General features: G+C 49.3%; 9 protein-coding genes across 9 annotated transcripts; 5 read left to right on the forward strand and 4 right to left on the reverse strand.

Moving 5' to 3' along the window:
* Positions 1–143: 143 nt before the first annotated feature.
* N7481_000260 (glycoside hydrolase family 31 protein) lies at positions 144–3,180 on the reverse strand (the record flags this gene model as incomplete). The annotated part of the gene is made up of 4 exons (XM_057259479.1): positions 144–802; positions 860–993; positions 1,049–1,184; positions 1,260–3,180. 4 exons carry the CDS (start codon positions 3,178–3,180, stop codon positions 144–146), a joined length of 2,850 nt encoding a protein of 949 aa, XP_057127311.1.
* Positions 3,181–5,511: 2,331 nt separating this feature from the next.
* Positions 5,512–6,147, forward strand: N7481_000261 (uncharacterized protein; the record flags this gene model as incomplete). Its single annotated transcript, XM_057259480.1, has 2 exons — positions 5,512–5,750; positions 5,871–6,147. The coding sequence occupies 2 exons, from the start codon at positions 5,512–5,514 to the stop codon at positions 6,145–6,147; spliced, it is 516 nt and encodes a 171-aa protein (XP_057127312.1).
* Positions 6,148–9,867: 3,720 nt separating this feature from the next.
* btgE (putative cell wall glucanase (Scw11)) lies at positions 9,868–11,612 on the forward strand (the record flags this gene model as incomplete). The annotated part of the gene is made up of 2 exons (XM_057259481.1): positions 9,868–10,557; positions 10,584–11,612. The coding sequence occupies 2 exons, from the start codon at positions 9,868–9,870 to the stop codon at positions 11,610–11,612; spliced, it is 1,719 nt and encodes a 572-aa protein (XP_057127313.1).
* A 1,369-nt stretch (positions 11,613–12,981) lies between these two features.
* Positions 12,982–14,597, reverse strand: N7481_000263 (peptidase family M28; the record flags this gene model as incomplete). Its single annotated transcript, XM_057259482.1, has 7 exons — positions 12,982–12,985; positions 13,045–13,152; positions 13,234–13,376; positions 13,473–13,507; positions 13,567–13,849; positions 13,930–14,096; positions 14,180–14,597. 7 exons carry the CDS (start codon positions 14,595–14,597, stop codon positions 12,982–12,984), a joined length of 1,158 nt encoding a protein of 385 aa, XP_057127314.1.
* A 990-nt stretch (positions 14,598–15,587) lies between these two features.
* On the reverse strand, positions 15,588–16,378 carry N7481_000264 (uncharacterized protein; the record flags this gene model as incomplete). Its single annotated transcript, XM_057259483.1, has 2 exons — positions 15,588–16,183; positions 16,375–16,378. 2 exons carry the CDS (start codon positions 16,376–16,378, stop codon positions 15,588–15,590), a joined length of 600 nt encoding a protein of 199 aa, XP_057127315.1.
* Positions 16,379–16,867: 489 nt separating this feature from the next.
* N7481_000265 (uncharacterized protein) lies at positions 16,868–18,428 on the forward strand (the record flags this gene model as incomplete). Its single annotated transcript, XM_057259484.1, has 3 exons — positions 16,868–17,049; positions 17,102–17,868; positions 17,935–18,428. 3 exons carry the CDS (start codon positions 16,868–16,870, stop codon positions 18,426–18,428), a joined length of 1,443 nt encoding a protein of 480 aa, XP_057127316.1.
* Positions 18,429–18,629: 201 nt separating this feature from the next.
* N7481_000266 (uncharacterized protein) lies at positions 18,630–20,253 on the reverse strand (the record flags this gene model as incomplete). The annotated part of the gene is made up of 4 exons (XM_057259485.1): positions 18,630–18,941; positions 19,019–19,087; positions 19,139–19,264; positions 19,321–20,253. 4 exons carry the CDS (start codon positions 20,251–20,253, stop codon positions 18,630–18,632), a joined length of 1,440 nt encoding a protein of 479 aa, XP_057127317.1.
* A 2,070-nt stretch (positions 20,254–22,323) lies between these two features.
* On the forward strand, positions 22,324–23,976 carry N7481_000267 (uncharacterized protein; the record flags this gene model as incomplete). Its single annotated transcript, XM_057259486.1, has 1 exon — positions 22,324–23,976. One exon carries the CDS (start codon positions 22,324–22,326, stop codon positions 23,974–23,976), a length of 1,653 nt encoding a protein of 550 aa, XP_057127318.1.
* A 229-nt stretch (positions 23,977–24,205) lies between these two features.
* On the forward strand, positions 24,206–25,672 carry N7481_000268 (putative C6 transcription factor; the record flags this gene model as incomplete). Its single annotated transcript, XM_057259487.1, has 1 exon — positions 24,206–25,672. The coding sequence occupies one exon, from the start codon at positions 24,206–24,208 to the stop codon at positions 25,670–25,672; it is 1,467 nt and encodes a 488-aa protein (XP_057127319.1).
* Positions 25,673–25,696: the final 24 nt, after the last annotated feature.

The following is a 25,696-nucleotide window of genomic DNA, read 5'->3' on the forward strand; positions in this document are numbered from 1 at the left end:
TGCTCTATGCCTACCAGAATTTAGTCCCGAGGTCTTTTATATGTCTTAAGTGTCATATAACTCATACTGATGCGTTGCATTATGAATTTGCCAACAAAATAAACTTGAAAGCAGCAATATGTTCCACCCAGCCTAATATTAAATCACGTAACCTTAACATGGGCGCGACCCGTCAAAGGCACATCAACATGAAGCACCAACTTCTTGTTCTCGGCATCGTACTCGGCATGATGGAGTCCCTTCGGCTTGTGCTTCACGCCAAGAACGGTGATAGTCTCAATGCCAACTCCAGCGTCATACTCAAACGAACCAGTCATACTGAACTTGCCGTTCGCGTATTTGAAGTCGATCTCCGACACAGCATCCTGGACAACCGACTTTCCGTCATCAAGATACAGCGAGCCTTCGGCAGAGCCGTCGAGACCCGGTGCAATGACAATATTGAAGCCCTTCTTACGCAGAGCGGTAGTCGTGTTGGCGCTTTCGATGCGCTGCGGATAGATAATTCCACCTTTGTAGTGGATCGTGATATCTGTGTAGCCAACCTCGGCGGAGACGTACTCGCCATGTCCACGGACGGGCCTTCCGGTACCCCATTCGTAGAAAATATCGTTAGGGAGATAGTAGCTCAGGCTTGTGCTGTTCTCCTCTGTGACCGGGCTGACGAGGATGCCATCACCGTAGAAGAATTGAAGATCGATCGGATAGGTGTTTGCGTCGTTCGGGTAGTTGAAGAACAAAGGATTGAGGGACGGAGTGCCAGTCTGGTTTTGCTTGTAGATGGCAGTGTAGATATAGTCGACTAATTAATTGTCAGTCATAATTTTCCACCCAGGAGGGTACTCTTTTCATGACTTACGGAGCTGATATCTGATAGCGATTCCTTTGCGTGCGGCCTCAGCAACGGTCGGCCAGCGATAGAACTCCTGGGAAGTCGCGGAGATTTCGGCGTGGTTGCGGAAGAATGTGTAGAAGGAGCCAAGAGATGCCCATCTGAAATGTGAAATTAGTTAGAGTCGCTCATTGGACAAAGGCCTGTAATTCTCACCTAGCACATAGCGTTTCCGTTGTATTACCGCCGAAGCCGCAAACATCTGGGCCCACGACGGGGATCTGGTAAAGAGATGCAAACTGCAAAATCTGACTGATGGAAAGCCGGTACCATGACCATCCGGAAATATTATCTGTAGAGAATCGAAGTTAGCATCGGGCCGTCAATTTTCATCATCGAACAAGATCAGCTTCAGCAGCATTCTTACCCCCAAGCCAGTGCGATACGTCCTTTCCGGAGCCAGCGAACGTGCTTCGGGTAATAACCAAGGCACGATCATCTGGACGTCTGGCACGCATGGCATTGTGAGAATGAGACGACATCATAGCACCGTAAAGATTGTGTGTGTCATATTGAACATATCCGCCGCTTTGCACCACATCGGTGTCGGCAGTGCTATCAGCAAGTGTGGGTCCTGCACCGTTTTGAATCATATAGGGTGGTCTGATGAGCTCACGACCTGTAAGGCCCTTGCACTCCTTAGGTCCACAGCCAGAGCCAGTTTTTCCGCCGTGCTGCCAGCCAGAATGCGAGGGAGTCTTGTTGGTGCGCCAATGACCAGCGCCAAGGTTGCGACGAGAACGAGGCCGGGATTGATCACGTTGGACAATGGTAACTTCACGCTTTTCTTCTGAGTTGCCAGAAGCAAAGTTTGGTTGAAGACTGGCTGGGAACCCCGGGATGGGGGCATCCGGGCCATCTCGAACCGGTGGGGGCGCAGGAGGATCACCATCCACCTCTGCGAATTTCTCTGGGGTGGTGTTGTTGCCTGGGTAGGGGCGATTGAAGAAGTTTGCGGGCTCGTTCATGTCAATCCACAGTGCATCAATGTCCGGACCGTGTTCTCCATCGAAGAAGTTGCCGAACTGCTCGGTCCAGTACTGCTGCGACTCGGGGTGGAACCAGTCAGGGAAGTAACTCGGACCAGCCCAAACGACTCCCTTATATTCGGATCCATTTGCTTCCTTCATAAAGGTATCATACTTCAGACCCCCCTCGAGTGCCGAATTGGTCTCCTTATAGAACACAGCGGGGTCAACCATGACGATATAATGCTGGTCTCTCGCGTGAATCGTGTCCACCAGGTCCTTGTACAGATTGGCTGGGAAACGTTCAGGGTCAATGGTGAAGATGCGGCGACGATCCATATAATCGATATCAGTCCATATGGTTTCGAGAGGGATGTTGTTGGTGGAATAATTAGCGGTAACAGCAGCGACCTCATAGACGTCCTGGTAACCGTATCTGCACTGGTGGTAGCCAAGCCCCCAATAAGGAGTCATCAGCGGGAGCTGTGTGATTTCTGCGTACTGAACGGCCACATCGCGAGGGGAAGGCCCCGCAATGAAGTAGAAATCAAGAACACCGCCAAGAATATTGTACTCGAGGTATTGGCCGCCCTTGTTGTCGATGAAAATATCCATACCATTGGAGTTGAGTAGGAAGACTCCGTGGGTGGCATCCTTCCTGTGGTCGAAATAGATGGGGTGAGCACCGTACAGATTCTCGCCCTGGGGCGTTCCATAAGCATCGCGAGTGTAGATTGTCCGAGTGTAATTGGTCGTGTTCAGCATGAACGAGTCACTGTGCTCACCCAATCCATAAAGGTGCGGGTTCTGGGGCAATTTTGTCTTAAGATAGACATATTGACTCTCGAACACCAGCTTGCTTCCTGAGGTATCGAAAAGTACTTCTCCGGTATCAGTGCGAGATACGGTGAATGAGAAAGGGTCGGCAACGAAGTCGAATTTAAGCTTGGAGTTCTTTGGAGAAATCCATTCGCCATACCCGGGGCGCGGGAAGACACTGTCCGGAACCTGGTAGACCGTGTTGTTGGTGTCCAAAATCTTGACGTGGAGTCGATCGCTGGTCTGATATTCCACCTCCAGCTTCAAGTTCGGCAGGTCAGTCCCGAAAACATTGCATTCCGGTCCTGCTAGAGACAGATCCGCATAAAATCCAGATTGAGTCTTCCGATGCTTCGTCGCCTTATATCCTGGGCATTTCGATAGGTCCTTTTCGTAGAGATCATTACCTGGGGCATCTAGATCCGCGACACCAGCCTGGCTTTGGGCCAAGGCACAGCCACTCAGGGCTATAGCCGAGGTGACTAGTTTCTTGAAGAACATGTTGACGCCTTGAAGATCAAATTATCAAACGGACACATGTTGTTCTTATATACATCTCTCGGCCTCTATTCGGAGTTCCCTTTGCCAAGGCGGAGCGGAGCGTGTTGTCAGTGCGGCGAATGCAACATTCCTCAAGGCCCGCGATCCCCACCCCGCAAAAATGAACCATGCCATTTCGAATGTCCAAGCTTTGCAGATCTTGATCAAACCAGTTTTCTTGCTTCTATCACTATCGCTGTCGCTCTGCCGATGTCACTCGGAACTTTGTGACATTCATCGTATACACTACCTGATTCTTCACTCGAAGATGAAAAAAGCCAGCGGAATCAACAAAACGCAAGATGTTAACAATGCAATGATTATATCCTGTTCTTGGCATTTGCCAAATTACCGAATATCCCGCTAAAAATCCGAGAAATGATGCGGCGAACTTGATTTCAAAGCCAAGACAATGAGCAGTACCGGCCCACGATTTTCTATTTCTCCGCTAAATGCCCGTCTTTGTGGGGCTCCGCGGGGCCCCAAAGCTCCTCGGCACCCCACAGCTTCGTTAAATGGCTTATATACGTAGTTAACGATCCGAATTTCTCGATCTCTTCGTAACCAGGTATGTAGAGCTATCCAATCAGACATCTATTTGGGTTGTGCGGCAAGACAATACACCGTCGTGGAAGATAACCCATCAAAGGTAGAATTTCCGGTCTGCAAATGCCAAGAAAGCCAAGAGAATAGTCATCTTAGATCGGACACTACAATCCAATGACTATTCACTGCCCCTCATATGTCGGGAGATGGTCATTGCAACCAGCTTCCCGGGCTTATAGCGCACACTTCATTTAGTTACGCGACCGTCAAGCGGTGTTGACATTTCACTATTCTAGCAGAACTTGCCGAGCTGTTTGTAATGGAGAGGCTTCAGTTGGTAGCTTAATCATATGATGGGTGCCCCCATGCGAATTCCTGCTCCTCCGCATACTGTTACTACTATGTACCAATGCATTCTCTTGTTTTATTTTAGCCGTCGTACTTTTTATTTTGTTAGCTTGAGCTTATATTACTTCTCAAATCTGCCGTTGGAACGAGCTCGTAAATACACACTCGAGCCTCAGAGACCGGGGATACGGGACCTATCGCACGGCCAACTCCGATGAATCGAATACTTTTTCCTGAGATGCTGCTGAATTTATTGAAGCCTGCATAAAATGGACGTTTTAAGGTATACACTATTTTAATCAAGACCTTGGTGAGATCTACGGAAGACATGAACTTATTCTTATGATCCACCCGATGCAATTTATTAGGGCGTCCCTTGCTCCGATGTATACGTGGCCACCCATGACAAACGTGATGGCTGGGTCAAATTCCGAATACGCATGATCATTGATGCACAGTCTCTGTACATGCTAAAGGCGCATATGTGGTTGGTCTTGCCAATGATGCACTAGGAGACCTCTATACCAAAGAATGCAGATGGATTAAAGTCCTTGGAGAAGTTTGCCCCATGTGGTTGATTTCTCAGAATTTTACGATTAGGAGTCTCTCGAAGATCGCGAGTGAGTATTTCCAATAGCTATCTATATCTACTTCACCAAGGGATTGTTATGAGCGAATACAGCTTCCATGTTGGCGGCCGTTGACATTGAAAGTCATTTTATAGGCCGATTTTCTCCTCGAAATCTCAAATAAGAGAGGTACATTATTTTTTCCTAGTATCTGCCATACTCAACGTCATGTCTCTATTCAATCGTAATTATGATGAAACTTTACATTGTTCATGTTCATGAAACTGGCACCCCGATATGTGAGGGAAACGTTATTCAGGCGTAGGCGAAACATATTCTCGAGTGCAAACTTGAAGTGCATTGAAGGTAATAAATTCCCAAAGAGAATGATAAAAGGAGACAAAAATACATTTTATACCGGCTTTGGCGTTCGTGGTCTTGTAAAAATAGCAGTGTCATCATGAGGTGTTGTTGCAGTGGTGCCTCAGGCTTCCAAGCTTCCGTGCCTTCCATGTCTAGATAGTTCAACTTTAACTTCAAGTTCGCTGTCTTCTCCTCGCTTCTCCTATCTCATCGAATCACTAGCAATCCCATCGGATCTCCCTTTCTCGCGGCCGTAAGCATGGGATGCTTGTATACTGGAATCCAATACTGACTCTGTTACCAAGTCCTATCCGTTCCATCGATTTCAACCTCGCTTCGTCGGCCCCCCCCGAAATCAGACACCAAATCTTCCTTTGAGATTAAACCCACTTTTAAGTGCATCCCTATATCTAATCCGAGTCCTTTTCTACATGAATTGAACTGACATCCGAGCAATTTGAACAGGATGTCTTCTCTCCAATCCCCCGTCGTCACCGTGCCTACAGTACCGCAGTGTGAATACCCCGAGATCCTTCAAAAGCTCGAGAGAGTTATCATCGCTTGGACGTGGACAGATACGATCGCATTCTGCGTCCTCGCTGTATCTTTCATGTTAATTTTTGGTTTCCTCACCGGACTTATCAATATCTTCGTCGACTTTACCATCGCACCCTATATCAGACGCTTCTTCGACTACTTATTTGGGTAAGCTCTAACCCCTCTGGCTCAAACTCAACAAACTCCTCGAAAAACATTCCGTCTGGAAAATCCATCGTCTTATCACCCAACGCTCTGCATGCATTCAAGCTAAGATATGGGTGACAGGGGATCATCCAACTACACGAACCTCGAGGCAAGACAATACGAGTACGAGTACTGCGGCACTGTACGCGCACCCGTCGATCGCCCTCACAACCTCCGTGTTGTCCAAGCAGAAGGGCAGAACAGACAATCGGATCAGAAGCGATCAAAGGATGATATCGATGCCACACTATACCTTTTCATGGATAACTTTGAGAATGGAGGGGTGCGCAACGAGATCTCCTTTAAAGCCGTTTTTTACGTCAAGGAGAAGGATCCGGGTGTTGAAAAGTGCAACTAGTTCAGAGTGGCTTTGATTTCTGACTCGGACCTGTTGGGTTGCTGGATTTCGCTGTCTTCTTCGGGTTTCTTGATGCGATTCCAAGGTCTATCTAGTTCAGGGATATCAGGATTCCTACTTCTAGCCTCCGCCCACCTTTCTATTTCGATACTTCGCACCTTTGAACCCCCGTGGTAATCACCGGGCTTGCTTAGATTGCTGTTTCTTTTCGATGCTTCCTTTTCAAGAAGATTGTACCTTATTACTAAGGGAGCTCACACTCCATGCACTGCTTCCAATGCTTTCATGGCTTTGATTAGTCGTTTGCACGACCGTTTGTCATAGGTTGGTTGAGATGTCGCGGTAGATCTATTCGAGGTTCCCACCTCGTGTCGAACGAAACAATTGCAGATTCAAACTGGTATACTCTTTCCCAGTATTCCTAGCCTACTATTAAAACGAAAGAGTCCCAGTGAGAACAATATTGCCCGGTCGCATGCTGTTATAGTGGGTTCAAGGTCAATGAGGTCGAGTCCCGAGGTCACGGTCGGAATGTATCAAAATATATATCCGAGGGTGCTGGTGCTATCCTCCCTCCAGGTGCACAGCTTTCAGCTTGAAAGTTCAAGTTCAAGTCAAAACCTCCATCCAAGTGGGCACCTGGGCAACAAGGCTTCAACTTGTTAAGACAAGAACTTGTAGAATACCTAGGTATCCATCTACAACATACTACTATCCAACTATTCCATCACAAAAGTACTGTATACTTCCATCATCAGAATTTTCCACCGATCCACCGCCAAGCCCCCCCGCTGACAGCCACAACTAGCGACCGTTGGCCCTGATCGAGCGCTTTGGGCTGACATTTGCCACCACCAGAAGAGTCACCCTTCAGAATATGGATACTTCAATGGATATTTACAAGAAGGGGGAAAATTACGTGAAATCCACCGATCGCCCGGCGTGGATCCGAAGAGATTGAGATTACGGATGGACGTGTCTAGCCAGGCTGACACCTGGGGATTTCTTGGGCGCTCTGGGAAATGAGATGAGATGGACTGAAATGAAATGAGCGGTCACGATCAAAGACATCATCAGACCATACCCAGACTCCAAAGGTGGAAGTGGTACCCAAGAATCGAGATTGTGATTTCGCTCCAGTCCGTCCCTTGGCTACTCGTACGCTGGCATCACGTCACCTCTCCTCACCGACCGGCCCAGCGACAACGCAGAACCTCATTTAGTTTCCCTGCAAAACGCAAGGTAAGGCTGAAAGATGTGCATAAGACCGCTCGGGGACGTAAACGGTGAAGGGTGAGTGGGTGGGCTCTGCGGAAATGAGCCCCCGATGAACACGCAGGAACCCGGCCCACTGCTAATTTGCGGCGCTGTGCGCCTACCAAGGGTGAATCGAAGGGTGACCAGGTGGCTGGAAGAATATGTATTCGCGCATCGCATGTGGAGAGGAGAATTATCGTACGTGGGTAGGGTAGGGTAAGGGCAAGATATGACCCGGGAGGAATACGATACTCCGTGGATGACCCTCAGGGCTAGACCAACTGTCCACTGGCACTGGCAGTCCGCGCTAACCAGTTCGCCCCTGAACGAATAACGAATAACCTCAGAAACAGAGTCTCGCCAAGCCTTATCCTAAATGTATCGTACCAGTTTCAACCCACATCACGGTGCCTAGATCGACTAACTTGCTTGGCGCGAGGAGGAGTGGTCGAGACCGGTGTGTTGTGCTGTGGAGATGGTGGTCGAGTTTTCTCGGATCTTAGCGAGGTGGGCACTCTGGAGGTGGATGAATGAGTATTCATTCATATTTACATATTCCAACCAGAGTTTGTAAGTGTACGAGTATGTGCATACTGCTCACCTCACTACGTAAACAACTTAAAATACACCGGTCGGGGTTACCCCTGGATGGGACTTGGATGAACTGGAGGGCTCAGTCACACTTGCGTAAGACATTTAATTTAGTCTGGAGAGTCGGCAGCGAGTCATCCGAGACTAGCGATTGTTATTCTCGGCCTGACCATTGACAATTAACCATTGAGGAATTAGGGGGCGGCCCCCCAAGCAATCAATGCAGTAGCCTTGTTAAACATGTCGGCAATTTGATTCCCCGCAAACGATGCCGGTGTGCCGTTGCCTTCAAGGTTACTGATGGTAATAGGAGGTTGCTACGAAGGACGGAGTGCGAGTATTCGTACTCGTACATAAACGGAGTGGTATATGGAGTTCAAGTTGTAGGCAGATTGGAACTTGGCAGCCCTGGAGGTTCACAGAGCCATGGCCTCTCAAGTCTAGACCGGGCGCATTGGGATCAGCATCGGCCAACTGGGGCCGCGTTGTTGGAGTGTGATCGTCGGAAGATGCGGATGGTGTTGAAGTTGGTCGAGGATTATTTACTAGTATGTATTGATGGCCCCGGGGGCTGACACAAAGGAGCATCGTATCCCGTTGGGCTTTGAACAGAGGGCAGCTAGAATGAGTAATTTTTGTATACTCAATGGTACAAGTACTCAAACTCGTCGTTGAATTGTGTATCTGTTGTGCATAGCCGCCTGGAGCAGCGATCCAAGCGATCGGCGGTTAGCGGGTGAGGTGACGAGTCTCTGAGCGGCTGGAGATGCGAGTCCCTTCTCCGTAGTACAAGTATACCCCATGAATTACAGGAACGGAGGAGATGGCTGTTCAGACCCATGGTTGCAATGATAAAGGAGGGGCCACAATGTCATCGATGGAGTATTGAATAAGTGTGTGATTGAGTCTGCGAGTAAGGAGTACTGGAATTGTGCGGGAGTACCTGGATGGATCCTTGGTATCAGCCGTGTACCTGTATACCCTAGGGTAATTGACTAGTTCTGAAGCAGGAGGTACCAGAAGCACAGAGGCACGATCGGCAGGGCGGAAATTATAGATGGGAGATTAGACCAATAAAGCTGGAGGATCCTGTTCCACCGGGCTGCCACTTAACCCATCTGAGACTAGCGGGACCACATGGCGCAGGGGCATTTCCTGTTTTTGTGCGGTTCGTTTTTGAGTTCCCCTTTTTGTATAATACAAATGATGGTGAAGGTGAATAGAATATAGTCCTGTAGACTGCAGAGTATAACTAGAGAAGAAGATAATACAATAGAATGCAGTGGCCAGCTGAGTACGAGTACAATAACCAAGTAGCTGGGTAGATCCCGTGATCGCCGAGCCCTATCTTGCACTGTTGACTGTAGACCTCACTGCAAGCTGTCAGGGGTCGCAAGGGGCGGAGTGAGACACCTATTTTTGCACATCCGTGCTCTCTTAGTATACTCCGTAAGTAAAAGTAAATAAATACTCGGATACAGCTTGTGTATCACTGTATCAGTGTATACACTAAATGCATCCACTCAGTACATCCATCTCCACTCCAGGACCACCTCACCAATAGCACTTGCAGTGTGCCTGGATATCTCGACCTAGACTTTATGGAGCCAGTGAAATAGGTAAATATCCTCTGTAATGTAAATGTAATTTAATATTCACGATCGGTGGAGCTGCGCCCTTTTGTCTGTTGTCTCTCCTTTTCTCCCCCCCCTACTCTGCCTCTCTCCAGTCTGACAAAAGGCCTTGCGTGCCCACTTCCCCGACTCTCCTTCTTTTCCCTCCTCAACCCACGTTCCTTTACCAACTGACCACCGCTTCACTCGTTCAGCGGGCTTTCCCTTCTTTGCCGCTCAATCCCTCTCATCTTCCATAATGAAGGGCTCCATCTTTGCGGCCGCCGCTTTTGTCGGCTCGGCTATGGCCGACGGTGCTCTGCACCGCCGCCACGAGGCCTTCCACCGTCGTGCTGAGGCTGACTCTTCTTCTTCGTTCGTGGCTGCTTCGTCCTCCGCCTCTGTTCTTCCTCTGAACCCCGAGGAGACCTGCGGTTGCACTACCAAGGTCATCACCTACTATGGTTCGCCCACTCTGGTGCCCATCCCTCAAACCTCCACCAGCACCGAGTCGACCTCCACCTTGACCAGCACCATCCACTCGACCAGCACTCTCACCAGCACTCTGACTGTGACTCCCTCCGTCGAGGCCACTTCCACTCCTACTCCTACCCCGGAGACCTCGACCATCATCGTGTCGCTGCCCACCGCTGGTGTCTCCAGCTTCTCCTCCACCGGTGTCTACACCATCCCGGCCACCACTCTGACCGTGACTGACACCACCACCGTCTGCGGTGCCACCACCACTGCTGTTCCCAGCGGTACTCACACCATCGGTGGTGTCACCACTGTCGTTGAGACTGAGACCACCATCACCTGCCCCTACGCCACCGTCAAGCCCCACGGCTCGACTGTTACCAGCACCATCGAGTACACCACCTACACTTGCCCTGCCGCTGGTACCTACACTGTGGTCCCCGGTACCGTCACCACTGTGCCCACCAGCACCGTGCTTGTCTACCCTACCCCCCCCAGACTTTCACCCCCGGTACCTACACTCAGTCCTCCAGCGTCGTGACTGTCACTCGCACCGACACCACCTACTACTGCCCCTACGCCAACGGCGAGTCCTCTACTCTTGCTGCTAACCCCAGCACCAGCTCCGCTCCCGTTCCCGCTGTCCCCACCACCACTGCTGCTGCTACTACCAGCTCCGTCGTTGCTGTCACCACCAGCTCGGCTGCTCCCTCTAGCACTGGTGGCTCTGGAAGCGGTACCACCGGCGAGGGCCAGTACGGCATGACCTTCTCCCCCTACACTGCCGAGGGTAACTGCATGTCCCAGTCCGAGGTCACCAGCAACCTGAAGACCATCAAGCAGAAGGGCTTCAACCTGGTCCGTGTCTACTCCACCGACTGCAACTCCCTCGAGTACATCGGTTCCGCCTGCAAGTCCCTCGGTCTCAACATGATCCTGGGAGTCTTCATCGAGTCCACCGGTACCTCCGGCGCCGAGGAGCAGGTCACTGCCATCACCAAGTGGGCCCAGTGGGACATGGTCGAGCTGATTGTCGTCGGTAACGAGGCCATCTCCTCCGGCTACGTCTCCGCTTCCCAGCTCGCCTCCTTCATCACCTCCTGCAAGTCCTCTTTCGAGGCTGCTGGATACACTGGCAAGGTCACCACCACCGAGCCCATTGATGTCTGGGAGCAGTACGGAAAGTCCACCCTGTGCAGCCCCGTCGATATTGTCGGTGCCAACATCCACCCCTTCTTCAACTCCGACACCACCGCCGCCAAGGCCGGTGAGTTCGCCCTGGCCGAGTACAAGATTCTCGAGAAGCTGTGCGGCAAGGACGTCCTGAACCTGGAGACCGGCTGGCCCAACGGTGGTTCCGCCAACGGTGCCGCCATCCCCGGTGCCTCCGAGCAGAAGACTGCCATCCAGGCTATTGCCAAGTCCCTTGGCTCCAAGTCCATCTTCTTCTCCTACGCCAACGACGACTGGAAGGCCCCTGGCTCCTTCGGTGTCGAGCAGCACTGGGGTTGCGCTGATGTCTTCTAAACATGTCACCCCCAATGTCATGTCCCTGTGATTTAAAACTTGTACAGGAGGATCCAGGAGTTTTTCTTTTTCTTTCTTAGTGGCTGGTAGCTGGTCGAGCTGATCGAAGCTTCCGAGCAGCGATGAGTCCCCGCTCAGTGGCCTGGTTGCTCTTTTGGTTTCTCGTGTCTATCTTGGACTTACGTGGTAGATATCCTTTTTTATTTCATGTCTACTGATCCTGGTCGCCATCCGCCTGATTTCTTTGTTTCCGCTAATTTGCGACTGTCTGTATATCTTTATTCTATTGATGCACTTAACGAACGGTAGTCTTTTGACGTAGTTGTAGTTCTATGCTCAATAATTTTCCCTCCAAGCCCTGCCCCCCCCTGCCTGCCGAATCCACCACGTAATCTCCAAGCCCTCGTCCAAACGCACTCAAAAACATCCCATGCTTCCGTGTCCATGACCCAGCCTTATGATCCTTATGATACCATACCATCCATTTCTTATGTCTGAAACACCCGATCTCCGGACCGACCCGCCGAAACCACAATTCCATGCACAATCCTCAAACAAAGACCCGCCATCTAAGCATTTTCCCAATCTATCTCCGACGACCAGGTATCCGTCACAAACGCTTGGTCTCAATCTACCGATCGTACTCGTAGATCTCTCCCTGCAAATGATCTACACAGATACGGAGTACGGAGTACGGATCTGATCGGATGTTTCAGTGCCCAGCCTGTGCAGGGAGGCGCATCGCCAGCCATCTCATCTCCTTCGTGTACCCCTGCCCCAGCCATCTCGTCCATGAAGACATCTACTTGACCTTGGCCTTGGCTGCCCTTGCCTGAGGGATATAATGTGGTTTCATATCTTTAGGGGTATTATGATGACGGACTAGTTTACGATCCTGGATGCTTACACAATGTATTCACACAACGCATAACTATCTGGGTCTGGCAAGTACAAGTTCGGCGCAAATTCAGATACACACCGGCATACTATAGTGATGTTGCAAAAGTTTGAAACTCCTTGTTGACTGTCCTGATCCCTGCCTTCCCAGGGGGGGCAAGTAGCTACCTGAGATGGAATAGATTGGCTATCTTAGTAGCTACTAGTCTGCCATTCGAAGGCGGTCGATAATGGTGGGCAATAGAAGGTTTCAAACTTCTGCAACACCACTGTAACTAGTACTTCCCCAGATACACTCTCAGACGCAAGTCATTTACCTCCACTTATTATCCCACCCAGCCTGCTCAACTGCAAAAGCAATAGCCAATTCACTAAATCGTGCCATATGCTGCAATAACATCCAATCTTAGCAAGTGACCCACAGATATACTCGTAGAAACGGAAGCAAAAGAAACTTGAACTTGAACTCACATCAACTGAAAAATATCCCGTCTCATCATTGACCCACATCGTATCATTAATCCCATGCACATACGGATCATATTCACCAGGGAAACTACCGCCAGCGACAGGATTGCCTTCCGAGGCAAAAGAAGCTGGGTAATTGAGTTGTGTGTAGGACATATAGTCCGAGCCGGCGTTACTAAGAGGAGCCTGGTCAGAAAAAAAACCTTCCACCCTTCTACTAGTAAGATAAAAGCGAATCGGATGCGAATCAACATACCCAGGAAGATCATAAACCTCAGTAGGAATCGAGATATACTTCTGACTCAAATTAACAGCCCAGTTAGTGAGGACCTCATCAGCCTCGGTGGCAATAAACCCAATAGACTCAGTCGCATTCGTAGCAATGAAAGCGGTCATATCCTTCACGTTTGTAAACCATAATTAGCATCTATACGAAACCAAACGTTCCAATTCCCAAGCAAACGATTCGTTCACTGACACAGGCACGAGACTCACAAATTCCATCATCGCCCCAATCCGCGCTCCTTGCTCTTTCTTATATCTAGCAATAGCCTGACTACCCAACAACCCACCCTCCTCAGCAGCATACCAGTGAAACTCAACCGGTCCATCCTGGGGAACGAATCCAGCCCCGGCGAGGACACGGAATGCTTCGAGGATACTGACGGTACCGGAGCAGTCATCGTCTGCGCCCGGGCCGGGAGAAGAGGGAAGAGATAGTTAGCTGAATCCTGGTGCGCGCCTAGGATCGTCAATGGTTGCTTGAAGTTGCGGACTTTTGGCTCGAAGCGGGCGATTATTGAGGATTGGCGGAATGGGTGGGTGAAATATTCGAGGGAGATGTGGGTGTGTAGGGGCGAGGATGCGATTATCTTTTCAAGTTTGCGAGGATCTGTTAGGTCCGAGTCTGCTTTTATTTAAGGCACATTTGTGGACATCCTGCCGCTCATACCTGAGAGATATGGTTATAAAGCCACTCAGAGCTCAATTCGCCGTGAATATCGTCAAAGTAGCGATTATAATATCCAGTCATGTGTTCAAGTACGCCAAACATTCTCTCCGTGTCAACGAACGGGAAAAGAGGTCTGATAAGGCGTTCATGAACCAGATCAGGCAGACCTGAAATAATTGTTAGTTAACTACCATCGCCAAGATGAAGAAAAAGCTAGACGAAAACTTGAACAAAAGGGGGAAAAACTAACGTGGCTTCCCAGCCATAGCATCAACCTGCTCCTTATAAAACTCTTCATGATCAGTGATATCCATGAATTTAACCCCCTCCCTCCGCAATCTCATCTTATCCCCCTCAGTCATCCACTCCGCCTTGGCATTCGGAGCCCCCAATCTCCGCAAAAGACGCGGCTCAGCCAACGCTGCTTCGGTCTTTGCTCTAGCTTCATCTTCACTCTGAAGCGAGACTAGAGCGGTGACTGGGTCGGCATGAGTCTCAATTGCTGCTAATATACTTTCGTGCACAGTGTGATCGCCATGTGGGCGCGACACGCCAGCGCCAGCGTCGCCCGAGCCCGAGGGGATCGGAGCTAGGACGCGTTGGAGGTCGGGTATTGCGACCGTTAGCTGGGCGGCGCCGAGGAAACAAGCTAGGAGGGATTTGTGCATTATCGTGGATAATGGGAATAACAACTTGGATATGGGTTCGAGGGGTTCAACTGTTTTAAATGTCTCTGCTGTTGGAGCACGCGAGTCAGTGCGGAGTTGGCTACTCCGGAGTCCGATGGAGTAGCCAACTCCGACGTGATAGCTGACTGGCCAATCACAGTTGAGTATTGCAATGTTGGAGGCAAATAAATGCTATGGCAATCTATTGTGTTAATATGGTTATTCGAAATTGACTCGAGAGCGATTGTGAAGTAAAAATGAGTAGCAAATTGTCTAGAGCTAATACTAGTATAGATTGAGCGAGATCAAGCGTTGCTGTCGCATGCCCACTACTAGCTTTAGGAGAGAAGTTTGAATATGTCCCCACTAATCTAAAACAGAATCCCAGAACAATCAAAGCGATGGGTGAATGCGAATAGCTAGAAATGCAGGGGAGGTAACGGAAAGCCAATCTGGGATGCGTAATGGCATCTCAGCCTCCACACTCTATGAAACTCCAAGAAGCCTAGTCTCCGTCGATACTTGCGCAACTCTCACATGGCTTTAGGAACCGTATACTTCATTCGGTAGTAGTGACCGTCCAGAAATACCGCTGTCTTCAACCTCCACTCTTCTCTTGCCGCCTTCTCTGCGTCACTCAATATTTCCTTCCACTTCTTCAGTGAGAATCCCCGCGGTTCTAATACGCTCAGCATCATTTTCAATTTCTTTGGTATGCCCCCACTTGGCAAATTAACCAACACAGTATTGGATTTACACCCTTCATCCCACAAGGGATCCGCCCCATGATCTAACAACAACCGGACATATTCCTGCAGACTGACCTGTCCGGTACTATTGCGATAGGAGCGTCGTGTGAAATGGTGGTGAATACTGCTCAGACTGGAGCTCTGGTGTGTGTCTGCCACAACCCCATGCGCGACGAGAGTGTCCATAGCAGCCGCTATTTTATATCACCCCTTACATATGTCAAAAGTGGACAATAATTCTCTATGGGCTTGTGGAGGCTCTCCATTGGACATTTTCGAATAGAAGCTTGATTGCAGCCACGTCTGATGCCCTTGCCGTGAGCTCGAGTGCTTCTTGATATGCCCCGCTATGGAGACTATATCGCTTATCGAATTCATCCAGCGTTTCAAACTCATCGGCTCCGGCATGAAGCATCAAATTGTAGGATATCTGGGTTTTCAGGCGATTCGAAGGCTCTAGAAAATGGCGACTTAATTCCCCGACTAATTGTGCCACATAGTCGGGCTCGATGATCCAGAAACATCGCCTTGATTCCCCAGTTGAATTGGCATGTGCGTTGGCTCCGTGATTCAGAAGCATTTTCACAACACCTCGGTGACCACTGTCGATTGCATAGAACAGTGGACTTCGGACGTAAATGCGCCCCGGGTATCGGAGGTTGACGAGCCCAGCACCGCCGTATGAAAGTAATTTTTCAATAACGCGATCATGTCCTCGATGAGATGCTAGTGCCAAGGGGGAGTTATACCGTCGTATAGGACGCGTCCCGTTCCAGTTCTTTTCTTCGATATAACCCTCCTCAAATTCAGACCCGATAGTAATTTCCGATAGACTGTCTATGGGAATACAATGAGTGGTAAAAATAAGATAGTTGTACAAAAGAAAACGCAATATCCAATAATTTTTGAAGAACTGGCTGGGGAGCTTCATCGAAGTCTGGCTGTAGCCATGACTGAAGCAGGGGTTGATCAAGTAAAAATGGGAGGGTTATACTCAGTCGTGCATGCTCTTATAACTTTAGTCTCACTCATCCTTGAGGGTATGGGAAATCAAGAAGCTTTACTATATTACAATCGGACCCGTCGCTGCCCTCTTCCTTCCATTCCTGCCCCTCCCAACCCTTGCGCATTGGCTCCCTGCCCCTTTTCCCATCACAATTCCCTTTTATCCGACGCCAAGGTGATCGTTATGGCCAATATTAGCTACAACGCTATACAGTCGCTCCTGGGCGCAAAATAATTGCTGTTCATCATGCTCGGCCTACAAGATGTCAGCCATTCATTCCAACACTTCAAGATCTGCGTGGTCCGGGATGTTTTTATCTAGACCTTGATCTTGCATATCTCACCCCCTTGCATACTTCATGAATACCAAGTTTAAGAAAGGGATTTCATGGCCGCTAAGAAATCAAGTCTCTAAATGCGACATCACAGAGTTTACGACTAGTCAATCTCCCCTCATAACTGCTATGAACAGCCCCGGAGATACCAAAATACCCATAGTATATTGTGTCTCCCATCATGGAATATGCCGAACCCTTGCTCCCTCAGGTTGGTGCGGAAGATGACCTCCACAGTCTCGAAGAATTCCCACAAGACAGCGTCAGTCTTAGAGACTCAGACAGCCCAGAATATCAGTTCGAATGGTCGGATTCCTTCAAATGGGGCGTTGTGGCATTGTTATCTTTTATGGGCTTCACCGTGTCCGTATATCTCGGAATAACTGGTTTTCAAATTGGAGCTAACTTTATCAAGTTCTTTCACTTGCATCTCGATAGCCCCAGTGGCAAGCTATATAGTCGAGGATCTTGATGGCAGTGATGGAACCAACTCCGCCGTCCTTCTCGTCACAATTTGGGAGCTAGGTGAGGCATTAGGTCCACTCTTCATTGCGCCACTCTCTGAGGTCTATGGCCGTTATCCACTAGTCATCACATTGAATCTAGTCTTCGTGATGGCCACCATATTTGCAGCCTTTTCACCCAGTTCGACACTTCTCATTGTCTCGCGTGCACTGATGGGCATGTCAACAGCATCAAACGTTTTAAGCCCAGCAATTATAGGAGACATTTTCGAACCCGAACAGAGGGGCTCAGCCATCAGTTTGATCACATTCATACCCCTTATGGGTAGTAATTTGGGATCAGCAGTTAGCGGCATTATTATGGAGAAGCTAGGCTGGCGCGCTTTAATCTGGATTAGTGTCGCATTGACGAGCATTTGCCAGCTCTTGCTCGTTACATATTTCCGAGAAACATACAAAGTGTCGATTCTCCAAGGCAGGGAAGCCAGACTGGGTTTGGAGAAAAAGAGAATTCACAGGGTAGGCCTAGCCGACTTGCGAGGCTGCGTCATGCGTCCGGCCATGGTTCTCTTAAGCTCTGGTGTGCTAGCAGCTCTCGCACTTTTCGGGTCCATCATCTTCGCACATCTCTATGTGGTAGCCACCACGCTCCCGGTTATCCTGAAACACACATATGGCTTGTCAGCAACTGCAACAGGATTATCTTTCCTCGCAAATGGTAAGTCTGAATCGTCCATCCTCCTTTATTCAGTCGCGGAAATTAGGCTCACTCGGTCTATTTAAGGTCTCGGCAGTGTCATGAGCTTCGCAATTTTGACTCCCTTTCTGGATAAGATTTATATAAAGCTCGGGGCAAGAAAGAGGGTCAGTCTGCCAGAGCATCGTCTGCCGTTGAGCATCATCGGTGCTCTCACATTGCCCCCTGCCGTGTTGCTGTACGGTTGGAGCGCCGAGTACAAGCTCCCCTTGCCTCTGCTTTTGTTCTCCGCTGTCTGGATTAGGTTGTCTATGATGTTAGCCTTCTCGCCTTTGACGTCGTACATTGTGGATGCATTTGGCGTTTACTCAGCATCCGCTCTGGCTGGCCTCGTGACATTCAGATGCTTAGCCGGTGCGTTCTTACCGCTCACCATAACGCAGATTACTGAACACCTTGGCTATGGTTGGGGATTTACTATGCTTGGAGTCTTTGGCATGGGTCTCGCTCTAATACCAGTGCTCGTTATACGTTATGGCTTCCATTGGAGGCAACGCTCTAGCTACACTGGAAATAAATGATAGTTGAGTACGATCCTTTTAGGTGGTCAATGTTCTATTACAATTTGGATACTGAAAGTAGAAAGACTGAAGTCGTTTGTCATAGATTCATGTCTAGGACCTATGCTATCAAAGAGCAGTGGCAACTGCCAATCTGCATAAAAAGTTTCATACTCGTACTCGCTAAGAGAGTAAAAATGTCCATTGAAGTGTTCCAGCACTTTAGACCAAATATCTGAATCCCTTGCGCATGCACAGCGACTCGTTGGCACTGACAATAAAGTCGCCATCCTGGTCTTCATCAGCAACCTCAGCCTCAGAAAGCTGCTTGTTCAGGTTGACAAGAATCATGCGGAATAGCCAGAAGCCAACAATTGTAATGCCGAACATGGCTGTGACGATGCCGTAACTCTTGCGGTAGCCGTTCTCCGAAAGATCCCACACATATGAGCCGGCCACGTTACCGAGTTGACTGAAAGCGTTGATGAGGGCAAGGGCGACAGCTCGCTTGGCCGGGGACGAGGGAATGAGGAACTGATCCAAGAGTAGAAGACGATGAATCCAGCATAAGAACCGGCTTGCAAGAAGAGAGCGACGTAACGGGCTGCGACGTTCAGAGTGGACATGCTGATGATAAAACCAACAATACCCATCACGATAGGACCATAAATATGCCAGATCTGAGAGTTGTTAGTTTATTTCAAGCAGGTGATCAGGTAAATTCAACTGACCTTTTCTTGGGTTCTGTCGGCGTGCCAGGCGTTGATGACAGAGAAGATACAGGAGAAGACCCAGGGAGGGGCACTCAGGAGGAGGGTGGGGATTTCCGAGAAGCCAAGAGTACCAGTAAGGGTAGGCTATGGGATTTAATGGTTAGTGGTGATAATTAGAGAGTTTTGAGTCTGGAACGTACGAAGAAAGCGTTGAAAGACAGTCCAACAACGTAGGCAGTGAAGGACAACATCATGATATAGATCTTCCAGTCCTTCAGGGCCATGACAAGACCAGTGAAGGGACTTTGCTCCTCAGAGTCGGTATCGGCTTCACCAACATCCTCAAGGATACGAAGCTGCGCAACAAGACGCTCCTCCTCAGTAAAGCCACGTGCATTGGTAGGAAGGTCAGGCAAGATAAAGCCAGAAGAGACCGCGATAGCCATGGTAATGGCGCCCTCGATCCAGAAAAGCCAGCGCCAAGCAGCATGTCCCAGGACACCTTCCATGTTGGAAAGGACACCCGCGGCAACAAGCGAGGAGAAGGCATTTGAGATGAGGTTACCACAGAATAGAATGGCATTCCGAGTAGTCAGCTCCTTGCGGGTATACCACTTGGAGAGGATAAGCAGAGCACCGGGAAGGAAGGCAGCCTCAACGAAACCCAGCAGGAAACGGATGGCAACCATGTGGCCAAAGTTCTTAGCCCAGCCAGAGCAAGTCGAGATGATACCCCAAAGTGTCATTGAGATGGCAATGTAGATGGATGGCCGGGAAATGCGGTTGATGAACATGTTGGAGGGCACCTGCATCAGAATGTAGCCCACGTACAAAATACTCAAACATGTCGAGTACTGGGGATCTGAGAGGTTAAGATCATCTTGAAGACCCTTCAAGCGGGCCGCTGAGATGTTGTTTCGGTCAAGGTAGTTCATGATGTAGATGAGAACGAACAGACTGCACCGAGCATCGAGCTTGCGCTTGAGGGTCTTCTCAACAACGACTCGGCGAGCCGGGTCAATGTGAGGAAGAACATTCTGCTGCTCAGAAATATTTTCGAGATTTTCAATCCTCTCCTTCTCGACCTCGACCTCGATGCGGTCATTGTTGTTTCGTGAGATGTCGTCGGCCATTGTGAAGGTATTTTCTCTTGCCACCCAAATTCGCACACCGAAAGAAAAGATATCGCGCCAGGGGATTTCCGTTCCTTTTATGAAAGAGCCGGCTCGTGCCAGAACCCCATCCCCACTACTCCTGTTGCGTCCTCACCCCGGTGACCCCCCACGCGAAAATATCGCAACACGCGGGGGTTACAGTGGAGATTTGCCTTGGCGTCGGGACCTAGGACACCCCACGGAATGGTTTCTCGGCTACAAAGCTCTCCGAGTAGGGGAGAAAGCGCGGACGGGCTGCCGGTATTGGAATATAATTGGTCAATCGGTCCGGTACGGGGTGTGGAGAATCGGGTTGAAACGAGGGGGAACAACTTCTAGGACATGTGCTTTTTGCACACCGGGAGCTCTCTAGGGACATGTTAGACTGCCCCGGAAAGCTTGGACAACTCGCAGATGCGGAGAAAATGACATCGTTGGAGTAAAACAGTACACCATGGAGGCTTTTCGAACAGATATACTACCGGATGGTCGCCGGGTTACAAGCGGGGGCTTGTTCGGTCACCTGCCGTGAACATTTTGCCCCAGACATCCCGCATCGGTCGGGATCTGGCTTCCCAGGAAAATTCTGTCGGCCAATCCCGGCCCCTCGCCTAACTCCTTGCTATGTAATGGATTCCTCCCTGTGTGCTGCGTCATGGGTCATGCTGAAGCAACCTCCCGAGGGAGAGCGACGGTGCCGATGATGAATATCTTCTCCTTTAGCGTCGGCAAACTCAACTTAATCCACCCCCGGCCCACAGATATAAGATATAGAAAGGAAAGGAACATGTGGTAAGTGATCAATTACTCGTACAGACGGGAAAGGGGCAATGCCAGTCTAGATTGATTGCCAAGGGCTTGGAGGGTGAACCGAGACCAGAATGAAATCCCAACATGAATTACTGACCCCAAGGGATACCCAAATTGGAAGGTTTCTAGGGATTAAGATATCTCCGTCGGAACCCCCCCACGTTTCTGTAAGCTGGCTTGTTGGCAGTGGTCTGATGCCGTGCCTAGCCATTATTAGATTGGCTCAAGCCGTGATCTGCGACCGGAGGGAAATTGGCTGCCCTCCAGGTCACCCCGCCACAAAAGTGCTTTGAAGTGGAGCAGATTCTTAGCCCAATGACCAACGGCTTGTCTATCCCGGGCGATTCTTTGATTAAGGATGCCCAGGTTATATTCACGTGATATGCTCTCATCCATTCCAAGATCACATCTCGGTCTTTACAAAATAAAGTGAATCACTGATGTCAACATCATACATACGAGTAGTCGTCGGTGATGATTTGGTTTCTCATGAATTCAGCGACGTACTAGGAATAAAAACCGTGGAGAACGAGGTAATGTGTCGACGTCTGCTTGGCTCATGTCTGATTCCACACTTTGATCCTCAATATGCTCCCCAAACCTTGTACCAAAAACTTTCATTCGTAGCTGAAATGTGCATGAGAAGAAATGGGTGCATATTGTGATGAGCAAAGCCTCTGGTTCAAGTCCTTGGTCTGGATTACGAGGAAGGGCTAAAAAACGGACAGGCAACACCAGCTTGCCCGTTGGGCTACGCAAGCCACTACATGAATACAGAGAACTCAGCCACGGATTGCAGATTTGTGCTGAAGTGGCTCAGGATAGCTGCATGTGCCGGGGTGTACGAGCCAATGATAATCCTCTGAGCCTCGGCGGTTTGGGCGATCTGTATATAAATACGTGAACTTTGTTTCAAAGGTACAAACAGATGAAGTTTCAGGGAATGAATTACACGTTCACAAACTATCTGTCCACATGTATGGACCGGCGATTCCGTCGTCGGCTTTTATTTCTCGCAAGGTGGGGAAGCTTCGTGGCTCTGCAGCATTGTGAATAATGGTTAGTGTTGCCGCGCCTTTTTAGTCCGATACCAAAAAACGGACTTCGCCGTGTGCAAGTAGCCGCAGGTATAAAAGATAAATCATGATGAATGGATAGCGAGGACATTTAAGAAGGCAAGGCCTGCTACTATAAAGGTTATAGAAATATTTTGAGCCGATATAACGCCCCGCCTTCATAATGATTTCCAAGATAGCGCCCGTGGTGGAGCCGAATTTGTTCGACATCTATTTGGCGTGGAGTGATGCGTGGCTCTTGTTTGATGACAATAGCAAGCGAAATTCCGCTTCTTACACATTGAGCCTTGAAGATCTTGCAATGTTATTTGAAGAAGGTAGCATCGATCGACTCATTCACTACGATCAGCTTATATTGGCCATTTCTTCATTCAAACACCATATAAAACTTGGTAACATCAGCTTTGGAGGATCTCATCCACCATCCTGCGATGAAACCAATCTGACTTCCCAAACATACAATCCCCAGTCAAAATGCGACTGCGAAACGACGGACATAACCAAACTTAAAAATGGTCTGCCCATCGATCCACGAGACAATATATGTGAAGCTATTTCCGGTATGAAGTCATCAATGGAGATAGTTATCGCACGCCAGAACGAATGGCACAGCACCGGACTTTTTACAGCGAAGAAGCTTCGACACGCCGTGGAAGAATTAATACACGCGAATATGGACATTCAAACTACGCCAGACACATGTCGCGGTCCTCGAACAGCAAATTCCATACCCGATATTCGAGCACCCGACCGCCGTCCCAATGCCAGGGTTGATGGGAGTGCGACAATCGGGAATCAGATATATCCGACCCACGAACAGATAAAGATCTGCGCCGACGCAAAGTACTTCGGTGTTATGGCCTGCGGGGCAGGACTTTGCGATGAGGGACTGGCGCGAGCGGTCGCCGATTCCTGTAACGATATTTTGATCGGCGACTATTGCGAAGCTGCAGATGCGGCTGGCTTGCTTTTGCTTCAGCGCGTTGGTGCTGGTGCAATGGCGTTTTTGAAGTTATGCAACTTAGCAGGGCGCGTGACGGATTGGCAATTCGATAATTTGTCTGCCTATATGATTCAATGTCGCGTTTTAGGACATTTCCGTGATCATTCAAGGAACAAGCTTCCAGACGGAATATATGGAAGCAGGATGACTGGTCTTGGTATCCATCGCCATATAGATGTGGCTGCCTTCCATGGTGTGATGACTGCGTCTCTGGCAACAGGCCAAGAACTAACCGAGAACGAGTTCATGCATGTGGTGGACGCATGTGTTTATATCAATGATTTCGTTGATTTTCGCGGTGACACTATGCGCAAGCAACGCGAAAATGTTATTCTCCGTGGAATAAGAGGAGACATGTGCAGATACCTTGATCGAATGATCGTGCAGTGCCTCGATTCGGTCATCGAAGTTATTGGGACTTCTGAGGTTGGGGCATTAGTCGTCATGGGTTATTGCAATTGGGCAATTCTTGGGGCGCATCACAAAGTGTTTGAAGTGTTGGAGGGTATACGGAAAGTGAAAAATGATGATGCTTGCATATACGACTCTCAGTTGGATGCAACTCGTTATGAGCGACTCCTCCGAGCATTACAACCATACGGCACACTTGGTGACCAGGGCCCTCGGGTTTCGAAGAAACGAGTGGAAATGGACAAGTTATATAATGTTTACCGGAAAGATCCCACTTCGCACTTGGCATGGCTTGCTGATGCGACTCGGGACCTCCTACAGCCAAAGGTATTGAGGAAGATCATTGATGTCGTGCACTATGAGTGGAGTGGTGATTTGGGCGCTGTTGATTATTGTCCTTAAATATACGCTTTTTGAAATTCACATTCTGTCCTCTTAAAAAAAAGACTGATTTCCATATTCGACGCAAAATGTACATAAGACCCGTGGAGCCAAATTTGCTCAGCAAATATTGGCGGAGGCTTTCCGTGACTAATTTAATTTGCCTCCCGCCAACATCTCAGCGCTCCACCATTTCTCCTTCCTTGTTACCCCAGATTCTCAGAAACAGCCAGGTACACACACAGAAAAAATGGAGGGTCCAGTTCCTCCAATTCTTCCTGATGGGAGACTACCCGATTCTTTCAATACAACCTCTTCACTTTTCGAAGAAGAGGCTTTCTTATCGCCAGGTACATTTTCAAGTGCGGACGAGTATGCCGCCAACCCGCGCTTCTTAGAATTACAGGAAGAACTTCGCTGCGTTTTATTCTCGGCGGTCTCCAGCCTCGAGCCAAACACATACACATCTCCCACACCGTCAGAACCTCTGGATGGCCCTGGGCCCCGGGCATTACGGCCGAGCTTGGACTTTACGCGGGTATCGATTCCTAAAATACGACTGATTTATTATCTGAAGAATTGGATCACAGAATGTGCGCCGTATCTGGACAAATTTGACGAGTCGCGCCATTTTGGTGTCCACATTCCAATCCTGGCGCAGAAGTCGCCAACATTATTCTACGCTATTCTCGCATTCTCCGCCCGCCAAAATGAACGGAAGGCTTGCCTCGATAAGGCCTACGATAGCCTAGAGCTATACCAGGAATCAATCCGACTATTGGCACCTTGTCTGCAAGCCAAAGACCCAAATGTATTGGTTACGGTCTGCATTCTAGCCGTGATGGAGCTGATGTCCGTTAGCCCACGCGATTGGCGGCGCCATGTCGAGGGCTGCGCGGCACTTTTCGATTCTTTCAACGTGAACGGCCTGTCAGGGGGCCACTTACAAGCAGTTTTTTGGTGCTACGCGCGTATGGAGCTCTGCGGGGCAATCATCTCCAACGGCGCAGAGAGCACAGTTCTGCCGTTGGAAAAATGGGTACCTGCCATGCCAGAAGCATCATGTCCGAAGGAACAAGAGGTCATGATTCGAGACTTATTTTGCCAAAAGAGCCGTACATCGCCAGACATGCATGCGAATTGGGCAGTATATCTCTGCGCGAAAACATGCGGCCTGGCTAGTCAGCAAATCAGACATCTTGAACTTGGTGAGATGGTCGATGATACGAGATCCTTCGTCGAGCAGTGGGACTGCCTCTGGGATGAACTTCAATACTGGCTGGAACAACGACCCCCAGCCATGTTACCCATCAAAACCACGGGGCTGGGGGGTGGACAGATTTTCCCAGAGATACTCTATGCGCATTATGCCGCTATAAGCGGGAATCAGCTGTATCATGCATCGTGCATCATGATGCTCGACATGAAACCACCGGAGAAAATTCTGCCTCCTGCAAAGCCACAATTTTCCGCAATTTGGCATGCGCGGAGAGTGTGCGGTATTTCGCTTACGAACCCACACAGTGGAAATTTGATTAATGCTATTCAGCCACTTTACATTGCTGGCAAATTTCTCAGTCACAATAGCGAGCATATTGAGGTCGCCAAACTATTCAAAATAGTTGAGGAGACAACTGGGTGGGGTGCACTCTGGAGGTTGAAGGATCTTGAGAGAGCTTGGGGATACGAGCCGGGTGAGATTTTATCTGCAATTTAAACATTTAAAAATTGGTGTCTTCAC

This window comes from Penicillium waksmanii (assembly GCF_028829765.1).
Source record: "Penicillium waksmanii strain IBT 27052 chromosome Unknown utg000001l:1.0-4852451.0:1.0-4856178.0, whole genome shotgun sequence".
NCBI lineage: Eukaryota > Fungi > Ascomycota > Eurotiomycetes > Eurotiales > Aspergillaceae > Penicillium > Penicillium waksmanii.